The following is a 20,731-nucleotide window of genomic DNA, read 5'->3' as shown; positions in this document are numbered from 1 at the left end:
GAAAGCATCTTTTATATATATAAAAAAACATTGCAGCACAGTTTTGGTCTGCAAAGTTGCATCTGAACAAAACACAAGTCTTCTAGAATAATGTCCTTTGAACAGACGAGAGCGAAGTGGAGATGTTTGGCCATAATGCACAGCGCCAAGTTTGGTGAAAACCTAAAGAGCACATCAGCACAAACACCTCATACCAAAAGACAAGCATGCTGGAGGAGGGCTGATCATTTTGGGCTTGTTTTGTAGCCACAGGACCTGAGCACCTCACAGTCATTGAGTTGGCCATGAACTCCTCTGTATATCAAAGTATTCTACAGTCAAATATGAGGCCATCTGTCCAACATCTAATGTTGGGCCAAAATTGGGTCATGCAACAGGACAATGATCCCAAGCAAACCAGCAAATCTACAACAGAATGGATGAAAAGAAAAGAATCAAGGTGTTGCAACAGCCCAGTCCATGTCTAGAGCTCATCCTGACTCAAATGCTGGTGAGAGCTGTGCATAAACAAATGCCCACAAACCTCAATAAACTGGAGCAACGCTGAAAAGAAGAGTGGTCAAAATTCCTCCAGAACAATGTGAGAGACTGATAAAGTCACACAGAAAATGAATGCTTCAAGTTATTGCTGCTACAGGCAGTTGACTCATAGGGTGTCCTAACTTTGTCACACATGGTCTTTGCCTCTTGACTGTATTTTTCTTAAATAAATAATGACACTGTGGGACATGTCATGTGATGTTTACCTGAGGATTTATTTTCAAAATTTTAAGACCTGCCAAGGACCAGATAATTTTTATTATGTCCTGATACAGAAAACCATGAAATTCAATAGGGTGTCTGAACTTTTTCACATGACTGTATATATCCAGAGGTAAAGACAGGTTTCTATTAAGAATCATCCAATCCTTTATTAAGATGACATTTTTTGCAGTATATCAATATTCACTGCAAATAAAAAAAAGCTTTGTGCCATTTTGCTGTGTTGTGACATTATAGTCAGTGTATTACAGTGTATTCAGTGAAATTATAGTAGTTAGAATTCAGAATTTTGTAAAAGCAGTGGATTACAACTTTTAACACATTTCACTGTATAGAACAGGATGAAGATTGATGTCTTGGTCTACTATTAATTGCTGCTATCTGCTCTCTGTGCTGCTGCCTCAGCGCTTCCATGTTCTGTGCATTTCTTCGTTCTATATTTGCTATCAACTGTGCGGACTCTCTGGACTTTCTCTCCTCTGCCTCATTATTCTTCCTCCTCAACTCCTGTATCTCCCAGTTCATTTGGTTAGCTTTCTCCTGAAAGCCTCTCTCCATCATGGCAGTCTTTTCCCACAGCTTACTGTCCATGGCGCGATTCATCTCCTGTCTTTGGAGCAACATCTCTGTGTTCATTTTCTGTGTGATCTGTCTCACCCTCTCCTCATTATTCTTTTGTTCAGTCACCATCTTCATCTCCAGCTGACGCTGCCGCTCATCCTGGGCCTTATTCTTCTGTTCCAGAAGGACTGCCTTCTCTCTCTCTTCTGGTCAGCCAAAAAAGAAGTGGATGAAAAACAGATGAGTCCAGGTGAGACAAGAGTCAAGGAGACAAACCTAACACAGATAGTTCTAAACATCATCCCACTCATTTGACATTCATAAAGTTACACTAAAAACTGCAGTGTTCAAAACTATAGTAGATATGGAATAAGACTCCCTCAGATTCTGGCCATCACCTTATTTGAAAGAGCAGTTTTAAATGACCCTTCACTACCCTTTCATTTAACTGAACCTCAACCCTAACCCTAACTGTACAAATGAGTTGATTCTATTCATATTGTCATGTTTAGTGCTTACTGTGTCTACTATGTTAAAAACACACACACACACACACACACACACACACACACACACACACACACAAAAAGCTCCTACCACAAATCCTTCTATCATTTTCGGTTAGTTTATTATCAGCCTTCAGAATGGATGTGGTAACTGGAACCTTTTGCTGTAGAAATTTCTCCAACACCTCAGTAATCTATAAAGAAACACAGAAAGAGTAAACATATTGTTAAAAACATTATGCAGTTAATACACATTCAAAATATATACACCATAATGTCATCATCACTATCATAATCATAATTAAGACAGTGATACATTTTAAAAACACATGTTAATAATGTAACATTTATGACCTTGACTTCTTTAGTGGCCTGTGCATTGTACTGATTCACAATGTTGTTCAGGTCCTGGCAAAAGAGATCGTAACCACCAGCTCTGGCATAAAATCCTTGATTGATCTTCTCTGTCATTGGTTTAGAAAGAACTGTTAAAAGACTTTCACATTTTGCCTCAGAAGCCTTCTCATTGTTCCCGAGATAGCTGTCAAACTGATGATTGATGGCTTCCTAAAACAGCAAAACAAAACAGGAAAGATTCTGAATGTTCATTTTTCAACTTTTTTCCTATCTAATTATTTAGGAGATGCTTTTTATCAAAGCAACTTACAAGCAATATCTACCTACTAATGGTAGAAGCTACCATGCAGTGTTTTATCAGCAAGAGGTTTAGTGTCTCTACACACTGGTTTGAACTGGGAACATTTTGATTCTCAGTCATTTTCTCTACCCCTGAACCACTGTCTTCCCTACAGAGTACAGGTAAAATATTAGACATTACTAAGAAAATGAAAATAATGTCTATTTAATTTACAGTAATGAGAAATTGTGGTCACACAAACATTTATAAGTAGCTAGTTTAATAGATTGTCAAAATGTAGGTTATGGAGGCCATTCTTGAGTTCCCTCTCTGAGTTCCCTGTCAACTCTAAGGAGTTACAGCCTGTATCAGCTCAACCTTGGTTGCCTATTCCGCTGACCTCACAATGATCTCCTGCTCTGCTGGTTCCACCTGCTCCACCGTGGTCTCCTGATCTGCTGTGTTCCCTGATCAGCCTGCTCTAACAGTGAGAGCTATCCAACATGATAGCGAATCATGACACTTTTTCACTTTTCTCTCCTTTACATGTTGCTATTAGAGTTTTAATCCTATTTTCCAATAACAGACTTAAAACCATCTATTCTTGTCATTAGACATGACAATTTCCACCTACCTCTAAAGATGTCAAGTACTTCCCATCACTGTCCCTGAAGGAGCGTTTCATGAAGGTTTGTGTTGCCATACGACTGAAGCATTGGTGTTTCGAGGTGATTTCATTCAGTTCCAGGGGGAAGGACTTCTTAAGCTTCTCCATTTCACTCTGGTACATGTCAATGCCCTCCTTCACCGCAGCCTCATTCTCAATCACTGCCATAGCGATCACAGCATTCTCCAGACATGGCACAGCCCCACTGGAGATGGTGTCCACATATGTTTTTGCAAGATGGCCCAGAACTTTAAGAAGGTAGAGGAGTACAAGTAATGTAAAAATAAATGGATGCTATTACATGCAATCTTATCAGAACAGAAGGCTTTTTTTTTTTTTAAAGCAGTGTTTTTAAAGATTAAGTCATTAAGTTGTCTGGGAATAAAGATGCAAAGACAGAAAACATTTAGGCCCTGGCCACATCAAACCGATGGTCAGCTGTTGGCCAATGTCAGGCCATCGGCAAGCATCTGTTGGGCTAGTTTTTTTGCTGTGTTCCACACATCTGCTGCAGTTTTCCTGATTCAAGAGCGAGAACTCTGATTGGATGTTCAGTTAAACGAACGTGTCAGGGCACAAGAATTAATGTGAAAGTGATGAAAACGAGTAAGTCAAGATGGCACGTTTGTTTGGACAAAAACTGCTCTGTATACTAACGTAACATTGGTTCCCTGGGACAAGGGAATGAGCACTGGATAGAAAGTATATGGGGAAAGTCCTGTTTACTGTTACCAAAGCCTGATTTGGTAACGTTTGTGTAGCTCCACAAACCAATGGCTCTCTAGCCCACCAGAAAGGGTGAAGCTGACCTCTATATAAATTGGCTCCAAGTGCCATTTAATCAGAATCTTGTGACTGAAGTGACAGCCAGACATGAAAGCTCCACAGCTATGGCTGGGGGTGCCAAATCATGCCCTTCGCCTATGAAAGTCCTTCAGGACAGGCATGTCCTAGGGTCAGAGGCAGTTAGAGAATCGGACTTGTAACCCGAAGGTCGTGGGTTCGAGTCTCAGGTCCAGCAGGTATTGTAGGTGGGGGGAGTGAATAACCATCCTTAATACCATGACAGAGGTGAGATCTTTGAGCAAGGCACCAAACCCCCAACTGCTGGGTGTGTGTGTGTGTGTTTTAGTTTATTCACTACTCACTGCTGTGTGTGCACTTGGATGGGTGAAATGCAGAGCAAAAATTATGAGTATGGGTCACCATACATGGAACCACCACACACATCATGTCCTTTCCTTTTCCTTAGTTAAATTGGCTGCGATTGGACCAATCGTGGGACATGGCATCTTGCTGCATCAAGTAATAAGCTGGGCAGTGAGAGTTATCTTTTGAGCTGAAGAGGTTGACCTCTGCTCTCCTGAAGACATACCAAATCATTTGAACCATCTGAAGATGTAGTCTATATTCTCCTGTAGCTACATTGCCTCTGGACAGCATGTGTCTCAGTGAGAGCAGTTTGCTCTGTGCCCGAAATAGGAGGTGCCAAACCATCCTGTAAAGAGAGGGTGACCTGAGATCACCTTGGTGATTGATGTACACTACCACCATGATGTTATTTAGAAACCAGCTTAAAACATCCAGGATGGCTTCCCAGCCTGGAGCCAGATGGCAAGTTGTTGTATTGTTACAAATGGTGGCTCGCCATAAGGTGGTGATGAACTGACTTTCGTGGTAATGAGGAGGGAAGAATTGCGCTTGTGGGTCCGCCATCACAGCAGTAGTTTGCCTGTGTAAAACCCACTGGCAGATCAAAATGCTGCAGGGAGAGTGAATCATGTGGGACCTGTGCAGAAGTGAGATCACTAATGCCCAGTTACTCAGCTGCTGTCACTGAAGAAGGCAATCCGCGAGTGAAACAGAGTGGGACACGCTCTCATAGTATGAGTGTGCAGCCTCAGTGTGGGTGTGGCTCAGGCAAACAGGGCACTCAAATACAAAGTTGTCAGCAATATGAATCATTGGTGATAGCATTCTCTACTGATCCGCATAAAAAGATCCCACCGCTCGATGCAGAAGAGTGGTCACTGATCCTCATGTGTAAAACACACTGGCAGATCAAAGTGCTATGAGGAGAGTGAAACACACAGGACCTGTGCTGGCATGAAATCACTTAAGTCTGATCACCTAAACCGTGAGTTCTTCCATTTCTTCCTCGGAGGCAGCTTGGATAGGAGAAACATGAGCAAGGACAGACTCATGCTTTCGCATCAAAGGCAGCCTGTCTCAGCGAGACAGTAAGGCTGTGCCCACGTGAAATCACTCAAACCCTGTTGCACAGCCTTGTCACTCCACTGCTGCTTTTACAGACCTCATTGAGAGAGGAGAACAGGAGAGTGGGGCTGCCTTCATTGACGAAGGTGATCCGTGAGCAGTGAAGAGCGAGACTCATGCTCTCTGAGAGAATTCCATCTTAGTGAGTGAATAGTCTCTTCGTGGGCATTGCCCAGACAGGCGACACACCCACTCCACTCTTCTGCATCGTGCAAAGAAACCCTGCCTGAGCCACACTCGCAGTGTGACATTTGCAACAACATCGCTAGAAATATGCTCTTACACCCCACTGGATGACTGCAGGGGAAGGCTTCTACTGCAGTGAGCAGGCTGAGCTTATTCCTTCTATTCTGGCTTCTTTGTTTCACTGAAGGAAAAAATTCTGAAGAAATGGCACCATGAGGTGACTTATAGAGGTGAGCTCTGCCCTTTCTGGTGGGCTAAAGCACCATTGGTTTGTGCAGCTACACAAACGTCAACAAATCAGTCTTCAGTAACGGAGTAAACAGGAGTTTTTCCATACTGTGTTGTACGCAATGGGAGAGACTGTTCGAAATGGAACCACAGACAGTTCTCAAAATATATTATTCTATATTCCAAAAAAGAAAGACACAGGATTAAAATGAAATGAGGGTGTTTAAATGATAGAATTTTAATGTTTATTGAACTTTAAGTTATGTGCTACAGCGGACATTCTACCAGTTGCAGTTCAGTCGCATCCACCTCTATATACTGTACAGCGCGACATGCGTTCACATTAAATTGTGGACTCAGCAGTAGAGTTACATCTCTACTGCATCTGCTTTAAAGCTTTGCTGTTAAACATTTAATTCACATGCTATTCTGACTTAAGCTTTTTCTGAGCGCCTACCTGAAGCACATGCACAAACAGCCCCTGATTACTGGGCTAAGCTGTCTTCTGCGTCTGATTTTGCATCTAATAGGCTACTGTCAAAAACATACAAGGGTTACATATAAACACAGTTGGTTATGGCTTAAAATAAAAGTAAACAGTTGAGAGAGAAACGGATGCAGCTATTAAAGCAACAGACCTAAAAATGGTGCCGCTTGTCATTAACGGAATAGTTCACTCAAACAATTACATTTCTGTCATTATATTCTCACTCACATATTGTTGCAAACCTGTATTAATTTCCTTTTTTGTGCTGAACACAAAATACAATATTTTAAAAAATGTGGGTAACTAAACAGTAGCTGGTCCACATTTGATAGCAGAGAGGAAAATACTATGGAAGTTGACAGCAACTGTTGGGTTACCCACATTCTTCAACATAACGTTTATGTTCAACAAAAGAAAGAAACTAATTCAGTTTTAAAACAACTTGAGAGTCAGTAAATGATTGTGTAAAAAAAAAAAAACACTGACTGAACTGACAGATTACAGAATTTTCTGTTTTGGGTAAATGATTGTTTTAATGTTAATAAAACAACAAACCAGAAAAATCACTTACTGCTCCTAATTCATGAACTTTAATACAGTTGCTTTAAAAAATACAATTGATGTATAAAGTGTATACAGTGTTTTATTTTAATATTTGTGCATTCAATTTCTTGAATGCTAAACACTGATCAATGAAATTGCTGAATTCCTGAAAAATGTTGTTTGTTTTATTTGTATATGTATTTTTAATGTATAACATTGTTCTTATTTTTGAATAAGAAATATTAAATAATGACTTTTAGTCATTATTTTAGTCAAGATTTTTATCTTCACCCACTTTGACCTAAATGTCTGCCATTGTGTTATCTTCAAAGGCTTTTTCTTTTTTTTACAATAGGGAAATTAGTAGTAAATAGTAAAGCCAACATGACAAAGAATCATGATAAAATCATGAGTTGTGATATTCCTGAAAAAAATTGTGATATGATATTTATGCCATATCGCCCACCCCTGACTTGTGCTACAACCGTTTGGCCTGTGATACAAAACTTTCAACCTCTGTAGCACCAGTGCTATGTGCAAAAGAAGTTAGCGCACAGCCCTGTAAAGCATTTTGAAGTGAATTTCTAACATCTTCCTGATAAGCTATTTAGAGTTGGGCGATATGACCAAAATCTCACACCATTATATGAATCATTTTCCATCACAGTAATGATGCACATCACAATTTAGAAATTCTGCCTGAAATGAGTTTTGTGTCTATACCAAGACTTTGCTTCTTGAAATTATATATATTTATATATATTACTTGTGCAGCTTGTTGCTTTAATGGTGAATTGTTTATACATTATATCAACATTTATTGCCCAACTCTAAAACGGCATGAAGGTTAAAGCATTAAGGCATTGCAGAGATAGCAGTATAAATTTCTACAAAGCTGCTTTGAAAACAGAGTATGTGGATTGTGATAAACATTGTAGTAATAACTCTGACTTGACATTATGTAGAAAAACAGAACAAAACAAAAAACTCTGTCCACATGAACCAATGATTTACCTCTGCCAGTGACTGTGTATCCATCTTTCAGATTTTTCACTTCGCTCTGGTTAAAGATAAACTGGCAGAAACGATCCGAGACCTCCAAGAATCGTTTTGAAATCTCTGCTGGGTCCAGTGTCTCCAGATAAGACACATTGTCTGGATTGGTTGGGAATGGGAAGGTGAAACATTTTCGAGATCGGAAATATTTTCGAATGCACTCTCTCGGAAGGTTGTAATTGTTCACTTTCGTCGAGTTACCTTCAAGAGAACACAAAAATGTCCTTCAGTCAAAATACACTCAGTGCACAAAATAAAAACTGCAACAAGGAAACTATAAACTAGAGCCCGACCGATATGGGTTTTTGGGGGCCAATGTTGATATTAGGCAGTAAAAAATGTCTGATATCACTATATCAGCCAATATTCTTTATGTGTATATTATAGTACATTACCAGTCAATAGTTTGGACACACTTCCCATTCGTTTGTCCAAACATTTGAGTGGTACTATATAAAGAATACAGTGTATACGTAACTAGAATATACAGTATATACATATCATTTTTTTTGCAATGGTCACTCAAATGTGGTGACAACTTATAAATAGCTTTAAAACACAACTAGAACAAAATATAAAATATATAATTCATGAGGATTCATGTTTAATAGTCTTTGCGGTTTAATATTTACAGACAATAGTCTATTGCGATTTGGTTTAAGTGTACTGACCTGTTTTTATTTATTCATCAAAAATACAACAAATTCCATGAAATTCCACATTATACAGTAAATTCTGGAAATCATAGGACCTTAATAATGTACCAAATGAGTATGATAAGCTCATTGTGAGACTAAATGATGGGGATGTTGCTCATTAACTTTAGAGCACTGTGTCTCACCAACTAGGTGACAACACAGCATTACATCACCATTCAACAGACTCAAGCCACCACCACACTGCAGTGTCTATTGGATTGCAGATACTAACTTTTCAATCTGGTACATTACTGACTGTACTGACAAACTATGCTGACTTAGGAAATGTGATGTGACCGATGTGATAAGCATGAGTGACGCAAACTTCATGTTGTTTGAACATTAATGTGTGTTGGCAGTGTGTGTACAAATCTACCCTATAATGATAAAAAATTTTAATTAATCTGTAAAAACAAATAATATATAAATAATAGAGCCATTCTCAGTCAGTTACTCACCGACAGAAACTAGTTGACTGACATGACCTCAGAGCTTTAAATATATATATCCATCTGTATTCACGCAAATCATTAATGATCCAGCTTCACTTACAGCAGAAGTGAGTATAAGGTTTTTTTTAAAGAATCTTTCAATGCCTTTGGCTAAATTACTGACTCCCCAAAGAGAAGAGAGGGGCAGGGCAAACAGAACTCATTAACATTTAAAGCAACCTCGACCGAAACAGGATAAATTTTGCAAAGATGATTTTGGCAAGGTAAAAAGGGTGTTATTTACACTACCATTGAGAAATTTTAACCAAAGCATGTTTTATAGACTTTTCATTAAGACACTTTTGGGCTCACACTACAGGATTTTTAAAATGCTAACTGATTATGAAATCTGGTTGCAGCACACATATAAGGAGAATCTTTGCAGATTATATTCTCTGAAATCTTAAACATGCACACACTACAAGATCTGAAAATTGTTCCTCATCACACACTACAAGATATTATTAAGATTATCATGATGGAGGGAGCACCTCTTAAGTGATCTTACCCAACAGATCGTCATTTCAGCAACTAATGTTTACAAATGTTTTTATTATTATTATTATTATTATTCACTGTTCATTTGAATGTATTATTATAATTGCATATGTTTTGTTGTAGTTTATAATTAATTTAAAAAAACAATAAAATAAAAAATAAAATAAATGTTTACAAATGTTAGTTAACTGTTATATGCTTTAACTGTTTTATATCCATAGATTTTACTTTAGGCAGGTCGTGATTTGAGAAGGCAAAACTGATTAAACATAGTCTATGATCAACTCACTGTCTGCCGCTGACCGCTTGGTCAGTAAATTAAAAAAAACAAAAACTTATATTCAACGAACAAAAAATGCTCCACACATTTTTCTAAATTAACTTAATAAAAAAACGAAACGAAATATAATCACTTTGCCATTACATACAAAACTGAACTATTTTAATTGCTAAAACAGTAGTATAAATTTTGGAAAAAGATGGGCTGATTTTGGCAATTGCTTTCCTTGCTCCATGTGGGTATATTAAGACAGTGTTGCTACAAAAACATAAGCAGCAGTTTCCTCCATCTCCACTATCCAATGGACCGTACAGCAGCTGAATTGGCTGTTGAAAACTGACGTAATCATAGCCGTGATCAGATTTAAAATCCTGAATATCAAGCATGTTTTATGATCGGGGCAGCCCGATTTGTGTGAGCATAGCAAGATTCATCTGTGAATGTTCACATTAACACCCTATCGGAACCATCGAGGTGCTCTACAATATTTTTGCTCTGATTGGGAGGGGAAAAAATAAACATCCTGTAGTGTGAGCTCTGCAGAAACATATCAACTTGTGGAAAATGGGCATCCGATGACCCGTTTAAGGGACGGGGTTAACATTGTGTAATTTAAACATTCAAATAAGGAAACTTTTGAAAAGTGTTATTGGCACAGTAGTTAACCAGAAAAATAAAAAATGGCACTTCATGCCCAAAAGTTTGCCAACCCCTGATGTAGATAAATCCAGAAACCTAAAATAATTCACTGAAACAGACTAGAAAGGTTTGTTAACAGAATGATAATGCAGCTGGTAATAAAACTTTCAGGCTTTAGATATTACCTTGTTTTAGCTTCAGAGCAAACTCTAGGTATTCATCCTCTGTTGTGTCTTTACCATCGATGTTCAGCTGCAGAGTGAAGTCTCTCACAGCCCAGATAAAACTGGGGAAGAACTTCACAAACTCTGCATCATCTACAACTTCATCAGGTGATTTGATCTTGATGTGCTCTGTCAGCTCAGTGACATATCTGTTTAGTGTGAGTCAAGGAACTGCTGAACATTCACTACGACATATAAAAACAACCGTTTAAACTGAGGTGTTTTGTACTAGCTAAAAGTTATCTATAATGAAGGCCACATTACATTGATCCTGCTTCAAAATGACAAAACTGAAAAAATGAAATTTAAATTATGATCAGAAGGATACTGCAGATCCTCGATAGCTCTGTTGTCAATGGTTCCTCGACTGTTCAGGACTAGAGTGCTGCTCAGAAGGACAGCCAAAGAGAAGATCCTGGTGTCATGTATTGAGTCGCCCTGAGACAGACAGGATATGATTATATGAAACTACAGCCCGTAACAGACACACAATTCCTGATATTTTAACAATGATCTGTGGTTGCGAGATTGGTGTTCAGAGTGATATTTGTTTGGTTTGGTTCGGTCACTACAAAAAGTAAACAAACATGACAGCAAACATACAGAACTTTGTCCATTCAACCAGGCCACTAGGCCTGAACGACTGAATGGCCAACCATCTATCAGACACAGAGACATATACGTAGATAATACATGATGGAACTACATTATCTTTAGTTTGTCACCTTGTCCACGTCCCCAAGTCCCTCAGTGTCCAACAGCACCAGAGTGGTTCCTGCTTTAGTCGGGTGAGGCACACACCACATCCAGATGCCCTTCGTCTTGGACTCGATTGTGCTGCCCAGTGCAAACCCTGATAATGGCACACCAGAAACCCCACAATGACTGACATGCACGGGAGCTCGTTCATTTGAACGGCATGAGCGTTTGGATAGCATCTGTGCTGCTGACCTGTTTGTTTTCCTGCCAGTTGATTCATCAGGTAGGACTTCCCGGTGCGGTAGAGACCCACCACGGCCACCACCACCACTGGCTGCTGGATCTGCTCCAGAACCTGCAACGCTGACTGCTGGACAAACAGCTTCCCATCGGACGATGTGTCAATCAAGCACACTGGTTTGTCCATGGCCACGGAAGATACCCTTACAAAAAAGAAGTTTATTTAAGTATGCTATTAGTATACTTCTTTTAAACTAAAAAAAATAGGAAAGTATACTTTCAGTATACTTCTCAAAAATATATTTAAAATGACATTTATGTATACTTGATTTATACTTAGAAAAAGTCTAAGTATATTTGAACTGTACTTGTGCTCTGAGAATCTGTGTTTTCATTGTTATACAGTAGGGGGAGCTATTGCACATCTTCTGTACAGAATTTCCAAAACACAAGTGAAGAAGAAAACAAAATGCTTCCATGTGTAGTCAGACATTAAACAGCATCAAAATCATGGATACCCTTATGAAAAAGAAGTTTATTCAAGTGTGCTATTAGTATACTTCTTTTACACTAAAAATAGGAAAGTATACTTTCAGTATACCTTTTATGTACTTCTCAGAAATATACTTAAAATGACATTTAAGTATACCTGATTTATACTTAGAAAAAAATCAAAGTATTTGAGCTATACTTGTGCTCTGAGAAACCGTGTTTTCATTGTTGAAGAAGAATCCGCTTCCATGTGTAATCACAATCGTCAGACATAAAACAGCATCAAAACCCTAGATATGTAAAACTGTGTAACGTTATGGAATAAAATGTCAATCCATGAAGAGGTAATAAATGACTGTCATGATTTGGGGTGTTGATCAACTCCATCTACATTTTGATTATTTGTTTTTTAATGTTTTGTTCAAAATGTTGTTTATTTTTTTTTTTTATTTATGCAACTTACCCACATTCAAGTGTTTATAAAAAATGGATGCATGAAGCTAGAATAAAATGTTTTTGTTTACAAGCAGATACCCTGTTCTTTCTTTTGATATTTTGTATGTTGAGATATTCATATAACAAAATATATACAAATTAGTACCTAAATAGAGACATAGTAGTATACTTAAAGTATGATGTAAAGTTCACTTAAAGAAAACGTATGAGTATACCTGCAGTATAAACCATTAAACTAGTAGTTTAGTGAGACTATACTTCAAAGTGTAAAAAAGTATTTAATTAGTAAACTGTCAGTATACCTATAAGTTCACTTTTAGTATACTTGCAGTACAAACTAAAAGCATAGATGTAAACTAGTTGTGTACTCAAAGTTTACTTCTGTTATACTTAAAAGTATACTTTCATATACTAGAAAGTGGGCCAATTTAGTCCCAAGGAGTATTGAAACAGTACATTTAAAAGTATATTACTAGTACACTGATATTTGTACACTTACTACATGAAGTATACTTACAAATATACTTGAACTTTACTTAAGTATACTTAATAAAATAAACTTGAAGTATACTTCTTTTTGTTAAGGGTATGTAATACTGTGTGACATAATGGAATAAAATGTCGACCCATGACGAGGTAATAATGACTTTCAAGCTTTGGGGTGTTGATCAACCCCATCTGCATGTTGATTATCATGAATAGTCCCTTTTTTTTTATCTTTTTTTTTTTTTAGCTTTTTGTTCAATTGTTGTTTATTTATTTAGCTATTTTTTATTTATGCAACTTACCCACATTCAAGTGTTTATATATAAAAAAAGAATAAAATGCTAGAATAAAATGTTTTTTGTTTACAAGCAGATACCCTGTTCTTTCTTTTGATGTTTTGTATGTTCAGATATTCATATAACAAAATATATACAAATTAATACCTAAATAGAGACACAGTAGTATACTTAAAGTACAATGTAAAGTTCACTTGAAGAAAACTTACGAGTACTTGCAGTATACTAGTAGTTTACTGAGACTATACTTTAAAGTGTACTAAAAATGCATTAAAAAAAGTATTTCATTAGTAAATTATCAGTATACCTATACAGTATAAGTTCACTTGTAGTATATGTGCAGTACAAACTGAAAACATAGATGTGAACTAGTGTACTCAAAGTTTTCTTCTGTTATACTTAAAGTATACATAAAGTATACATTTATATACTAGAAAGTGTGCCAATTTAGTCCCAAAGAGTAGTATACTAGTATACTACTAGTACACTGATATTTGTATACTTACTACATAAAGTATACTTAAAAATATACTTGAACTTAACCCTCTATGGTACCGTGTTGCCTCCAGGCAACACAGCCTATTTTTTTTTTTTTTTTTTTTTAAATAAAATGAGCCACCCTTTCAATGGATCAGTGCTATCTTAGTAAAGCAGTAGTCAAATACTAACAAATGAAACTGCAAAAAAGTGGTCACATGACCCATAGGGGTCTAGTTTGTTCCCTCTTTGAGGATATGTGCACATGTCACATGACTCCATATTTTGTCCAGAGAAAGGTGCATTTTTCATCAATTTTCATTCATATAATTGCCAACAAAATCTGAATTACCTTCAATGATTAGTAAAGAAGTATTTTCAAACACTTTTCATAATATATCATCAAATATATCAGGAATTTACAAAAAACTGCATGTTGCCTCAAGGCAACATTGTACCGTAATGGAATCACATATGGCCATACCAGGCATATAGCACAGCACACATGTATATGATATTTGTAAGAAAAAAGTTAGAATTATCTAAATATTTTTGCATGATATTGTAATCCATTTATAAGAATTGTAATTCATATACAATATCTGCACATATTCTGTTGAGAGGAAGTGCTTCCTCAGCTTTCACAAGCAGTGAGGAGTCATTAATGAGGAAGGAGATTTTACATGCATGTGCTTGTGTGTGTATGTGCATGCTTGTAAGGATAAGTTATATATTAGTAAAAGGTTATGATAATAATTTATTTTTTTAACTTTGAAATAACACTAACTATAATGTTTTGGTATGAGAACAGATATGATAGTTTGATTATACTTGTGATCCACGATGGTACAGTGTTGCCTGAAAGCAACATGTGGGTACAAAATCTTACTTTTTGTTAAATATGAGATGTGCAAAACAAAGGTGTGATAGATCTATTTGTTCAAATGTTTGATTAAAGAAATTGATGTTTTAAATAAATGTATTATTTTTTTCTGCATGAAAATATAAAATCTTTCTTTTTGTCCATTGTGGTACAATGTTGCCTTGAGGCAACAAACTTTTAAAAAATAAAAAAAAAAAAAAAAATGTTTATTGATATTGTTATAGAGTCCAATTTTAAGCAGGAAAAACATCACAAATAATTTTTTCCTCATTGATATCATATTGCGTACCGTAGAGGGTTAAGTATTCTTCTTTTTGGTAAGGGTAGAGATGTGCAACTGACTGAAACACAGGGGAAATTCCCCAGATGAGCAGGATTTCCACTTTCTGTTTGGGGATCTTTGTTTAAAAGTGTTTCTCATATTACGACATGCAAAAACACGTGGATCGAGACAGACAAAAGCCTCAGGATATGCACATATACAAACACTCCACTGTGTGTAAGAAGCCTCACAATTTCAACACATAGACAAATCCACACACACACACACACATTCAGAAAAAAAAATTACATAAGCTGGCTGAATAAAAAAAAAAAGGCTGTAAGTTTTGTGCCCAGCAATAATTAAACTGCTCTGATCTATAATGAGTTTTGTTGATGCTTTTTTGACTGAAGAAATAAAATACAAGTAATTAATATAATATGAACAAGGTCCTTTGAAGCTGCAACTAGAAACAGACAGAACGTTTTTTAAAGACATGTAAGGCTGCTGAGCTCAGAGTTTCCCTCTCTCTCTCTCTCTCACACACACACAAAACACACCCACCTATGCACCCACTCTGTAACGGTCACTTAGAGCATGAGCGTATTGTGTTTAAGGTGAACCAGGGTAGAGAGAACCACTTTGCCAACACTTGTTTCCTCTTCTTTTTTACTTTTTCTGGTTGTGACCTAAGTTGAATGTTTATTTGTATAGTTTCTTTAACCACTCAAACCCCATGTATGTGCATGAGTGTGGAGGCAATTAAAATTGTTATTACACCCAGGGAAGCCAGCTCTCTTTTCTCATGCAATCTTTTCTCCAACTGCACACATTTGGTTTCTCAGTAACACTTTACAATACGTGTGTACAAATATGCATTAATTCATGCTTAATTAATGCACAGATAATCACGAGTTAATGTATAACTCATGAAGAACTAAACCAAACTAAATCATTAGCTAATGATTAATTAAAGCAGACAACTATAAGTTGAAGTACATAGCTTTGACCACTGTGGTAATTAACAAATTAATTTACATAATTAGTTAATAAAAGAAGTTGTTAGGGAATTAACAGATTATAACCCATTTAACTAATAACAATTCATTGATTATTTAATCTATGAATCATATAGAATGTTCATTAGTTGCTGATTTAATATCATTAATAAATGGCTTAGTTCTTCATGAATTATTCATTAACTCATGATTATCTGTGCATTAATTAAGCATGAATTTAATGCATATTTGTGTACACGTATTGTAAAGTGTTACCGGTTTCTCTTTCATTTGGGCAACAGGAAGTGATGAACTGTGGTTACAATACACTCACATATATGTTTGCTTAGCTATCTAAATGGTATATATTGCATACACTGTAAAAAAATAAAAAGCACAATTTGTTGAGCCAGCTTAAAATAATTTGTTACTCTGCTGCCTTAAAATTTTAAGTTCAGTCAACTAAAATAAGTAAAATATTCAACTTGAAATGTTAAATTGTTGTAAGTAACAACTTAGATATTTGTGTTTGCTAAACTTAACAGATGGGTAAGTAACCCAGCTGCCTTAAAATTTTAAGTTGATTCAACTTAAATATCTAAGTTGTCATTTAGTATAATTTAACATTTCAAATTGAATAAACTTTTTTTGAGTTGACTGAACTTAAAATTAAGGCAGCCAGGTTACAAATTATTTTAAGTTGACTCAACTAATTGTTTTTTACAGTGTAGACTTCTATTATTTTCATGTACAAACAGTTATACATTTAAAACCAAATCCTAACAAACAAAAAACTATTTTACAAATTTTGTTAAAAAAACAAAAAAAAAAAAAAAAAAACTTGATTTACTTTATTTTTACACCTGTCTTACAAATGAAGACATGAAGAATGACATCCTCAAAGTTTGATTTGATCAGGTATTGTTTACTAATGTGTATAAATATGTCCCTAAAACATGGTTAAGTAGGTACATCCACCCCCCACCACACACCCACAGAACGATATATTTAAATAAACCACATGAAATCTCAAGCACACGTGGTTCATTATGAACCTGCTGGAGCAAAAATGCCACTTACCTTTTTTTTTTTCTGCTTTAGTTAACTTCAGTCAAACTTCTGAGTCATGTACCTGCTGTAGTTTCTGATACTCTACCTATATAGACCACCTTCAGGTCCAACCCCTTCAAAATGGTAATTGGTCTAGAGTGAGTTATGGAATGTCCTTGATTTCAGTATCCCTCATCTTTAACTTTTGATTTCACTTTCAAAATCAGCAACTGCATACTGAAAACCATGTGACTTGTCAAACAGATGCCACAAACAGAACTGTATTGTGGTGCCCCATCTCCACCAAATACTATGAAAGACTGTGGCTATATCCCCGTCAGAAATTTTGAATAGCCCCGGTTTAGCGACCCAAGCAGTTGAGATGGAAGAGTACTGTTCTGTGCTGTTTGCGCATATCTGTCACACAGTAACCTCCGCGTCATGTGAGCGCTACTTTGGGCTACATTTAATCCATTATATAATCACTAAGATTGTGATGTGGTGTTCGTTTAAGGTTTAAGTGTAAAGTATGCACAGTTCTGATTACGCATACATAAGAATTGTGATGTTAATGCTGAAAGCAGTCTTTCACCTTTGCATGTAAAGCCCTGCATGGGCCTTAAATATAGATCCTAGCCTGGCCCTGGCCCTAGACCCTCAGGCCCTAGCTTGCCCCTTGTCTGACAGCTTATCAGAATTCTTGGTACGAGTCCAGTCAGATTCCGAGCTGAGCTCCTCTTTTTCCCCATTCTTTCAAAACAGCTGATACTACTGTTTCAGCTATTAAAATACTTTAGTTTTGTATGTAATGGCAAAGTGATTATATTTTGTTTTGTTTTGTTTTTTTTTATTAAAGGAGAAGTCCACTTCCAAAACAAAAAAATCACATATAATGTACTTCAAAATAAAAGTACACAAAACCATGACAGGGAAACAGACTAGAACAGAATGGGAGATAAAAACATGCCGGGAGGTTGCCGCTTTAGTCAGCACTGGCTTAAAAATGACAAATACAAATTCTGGTTAAAATAATGTAAATGTTACTAATGTAAAAAGTCTCCTGTAAAGTCTGCACTTTCCAGCCGTGTAAATTTTGAGTGCATGTGTTTAGATTAGTCACCAGTGATCCATAAAGCACCAGTGTTGTGTTCAGATCATGCGCTTACTGAATGAATTCTTCACTCTCGCTAAAACTTGTGCAAGATAGTACAACAGGCAATGACATCTGGAGCAAATTCTGGCTTTACTTTAAGGGCCTTGAAATAAAGTGACTGGCGTTGCATTTTTTAACTGCCAAAGGATTTCTCAATGGTGGGCCAAGCATTTGCATGGCGGAGGCTGAAACGACACAGACTTGTATTTTGTAGTGCCTCTTGTCAAGTCAAATCACCTTTATTTATACAGCACATTTAACAATACAGATTGTGTCAAAGCAGCTTTACAGTATTAAATAGGAAAGTAGTGTGTCAATAATGCAAAAGGACAACAGTAAACACAGGCAGTTCATCATTGAATTCAGTTATATCATTAAGTTCAGTTCAAATAGTAGAAGACATCACTGGAAATTAGGTGTCCCTAACTAAGCAAGACAGAGGCGACAGCAGCAAGGAACCAAAACTCCATCGGTGACAGAAATAGATGAAAAAAAAAACCCTTTGGAGAACCCAGCCTCAGTCAGGGGGCCAGTTCTCCTTTGGCCAGATGAACCAGCAGTTTGTTTGTTCTTGTTGTCTAATATGCAGAAGAATACAATTACCCAGCCCCATTGTTTGATGTATTTAGTTAATATGGTGTTAATGGTGTATTACTGTGTTTATTTCCTTGAAAAGCCTCATACGGGCAAATATGTAACTCCAGTATGTTTTAGAGGAAATCAAGCAATTGTCCTATTGAAAGAATGTCTTTTCTTTTTACGTAGTACATTTGTTTTGCAACCAAATCCAGCTGTTATTGTATTTGTTTTATTAAGAAAGTTGTTTAAGTAAAACAGCACACTATTATTAAGAAAATGTTTCTAACATGTATTAGCAAGAGCTTTAAAGAAAAACAAAGGTGGGAATTACCTCAGCTGGTGTGTTTGGGATGAAGTGTAAAAGACAGCAGAGCAAAGAATCCCAAAGCTTCTGAGGGGATTTCCAGACCTCATGACGTCACAAGACATTGGGATCCACCGGTTGTGTATAAAAGACTGAATTGCAATGAATTGTATTTTTTTGCAAAGCAGTCTATTTTTATGCCGTGTGATGGTGCAACGTTTTTGATAAAAACGAAATTATATTCGAATGTATTGTGTGTTTTGTCTTTCTGTGTTTTCATAGGCTAGCTGCTTTCAGACATGCTTTCAGCACATTTACACCAGGACCAATCAAGCCTACGAAATACTTCAATAGCCAAAATCAAAGTATTTGAAGTCTAAAGAAACACGCGGTAGCCTAAGAGTTTTAGATGTCCCCGATAGCCCAGGCTACTATTCATCTTCCCTACCAGTGCGTCTGAATACATGCAGGCCAGGGAAAGAAACAAACATGAATCTCTTTAATAATAGCAATACAAATACGTTTTTTTTTTTTCCTGCGGGATGGGAGAAGACAAAATCAATGCATGTCTATTATCGTGCAGGAATAAATTCACAGAGTTTTGCGGGTGTGGGCGGGAGTGGACATACATATTGCGGGAGCGGGCGGGAGTGTAACACACGCGTTGTGGGAGCGGGCAGTAATGGTCAGAAATTCGGCGGGTGCGGGCGGGAGCGGGATGAAGAAAACAGTCCCGCTGTCACACTGTACGTCGTCGTGGTGTGCGTGGGAATAAGCTGGAGGAGAGCGGAGATCCCAACAGGTGTAGTTTTATTAAGTAATCCAAAAGTGAACATAAAACAAACGCAGGGAAACGGCAGGAAACCAGACACAGCATAGACCATAAACTGAATGACAATATAATCACCGACAAGACCTTGTGAAACAAACAAACCTTAAATATACAAAAACAGGGGAGTGGTCACAAACGAGATAATGAGGGGAAGTACAAATATGGGCAGGAGAAACCAAAACTAAACAAAACCAAGGGGGAGACAATGGAACAAACCAAAACACTAGAAACAGAAGGTAAAAACACTGGGAAAAAACAAGACAAAACCGAACACAATCCTGACATTACCCCCCCCCTTACAAGGCGCGACTCACGCCGTAACACACACTAGGGTGGGAGGGTGGGTGCTCTGGAGGCCGGTAGGCAGGGACACAGGAGACACCGGATATGGGGACGGCCTCCAGGGCGGATCAGGGAGCTCAGGGGCCCATGGCGTTCGGGAAGCCATGGCCGGGTAAACAGTTCAGGAGGCCATGGCTGATCAGGGAAGTAGCCCCCCCCCAAAATTTCCTTGGGGGAATTTATGGTTCTGACAGCCCTAGGGAGCGCTGGATAAGGTGTTGGCTCAGGAGGGCGCGCTGGAAGAGAAGCGCGCGCAGGAGGGCGCGCTGACGGAGTAGCCGACTCAGGAGGGCGCGCAGGCTCTGGAGGGCGCGCAGGCTCTGGAGGGCGCGCAGGCTCTGGAGCCTTCCAGGGCAGCGCGGGCAACTGCGTCACGGCCTGGGACCTGGGGAGAGCAGGGATAGAAGGAGACCGAAAAGAGGGAGAAGCAGAGAATTTAAAG

General features: G+C 37.5%; 2 protein-coding genes across 2 annotated transcripts in view; one reads left to right on the top strand and one right to left on the bottom strand.

Moving 5' to 3' along the window:
• Window positions 1–20,731, top strand: part of LOC127160213 (uncharacterized) — a 522,769-nt gene that overhangs the window by 346,120 nt on the left and 155,918 nt on the right. The window lies entirely within an intron of this gene.
• On the bottom strand, window positions 918–11,881 carry LOC127160205 (guanylate-binding protein 1). Its single transcript, XM_051102861.1, has 9 exons — window positions 11,692–11,881; window positions 11,466–11,593; window positions 11,069–11,178; window positions 10,702–10,889; window positions 7,869–8,111; window positions 3,101–3,381; window positions 2,184–2,396; window positions 1,921–2,023; window positions 918–1,529 (listed from the first exon to the last, which is right to left on the bottom strand). The coding sequence occupies exons 1-9, from the start codon at window positions 11,864–11,866 to the stop codon at window positions 1,087–1,089; spliced, it is 1,884 nt and encodes a 627-aa protein (XP_050958818.1). The 5' UTR covers window positions 11,867–11,881; the 3' UTR covers window positions 918–1,086.

This window comes from Labeo rohita, unplaced genomic scaffold (genome assembly GCF_022985175.1).
Source record: "Labeo rohita strain BAU-BD-2019 unplaced genomic scaffold, IGBB_LRoh.1.0 scaffold_30, whole genome shotgun sequence".
Classification (NCBI taxonomy): Eukaryota; Metazoa; Chordata; class Actinopteri; order Cypriniformes; family Cyprinidae; genus Labeo; species Labeo rohita.
Note: the sequence above shows the minus strand (reverse complement) of the source record. Positions and strands in the feature narration are given on the sequence as shown.

Bases quoted from the DNA above. Each gene is read 5' to 3' on its own strand.
- LOC127160205 (XM_051102861.1), bottom strand. From the start codon at position 11,866: ATGGACAAACCAGTGTGCTTGATTGACACATCGTCCGATGGGAAGCTG. The intron at 10,890-11,068 runs GTATCCTTCTGA...CACACTAAACAG, and splicing joins AGAGCTATCGAGGATCTGCA to ATATGTCACTGAGCTGACAG. The intron at 3,382-7,868 runs GTAAATCATTGG...ACCTTCTTAAAG, and splicing joins ATACACAGTCACTGGCAGAG to TTCTGGGCCATCTTGCAAAA.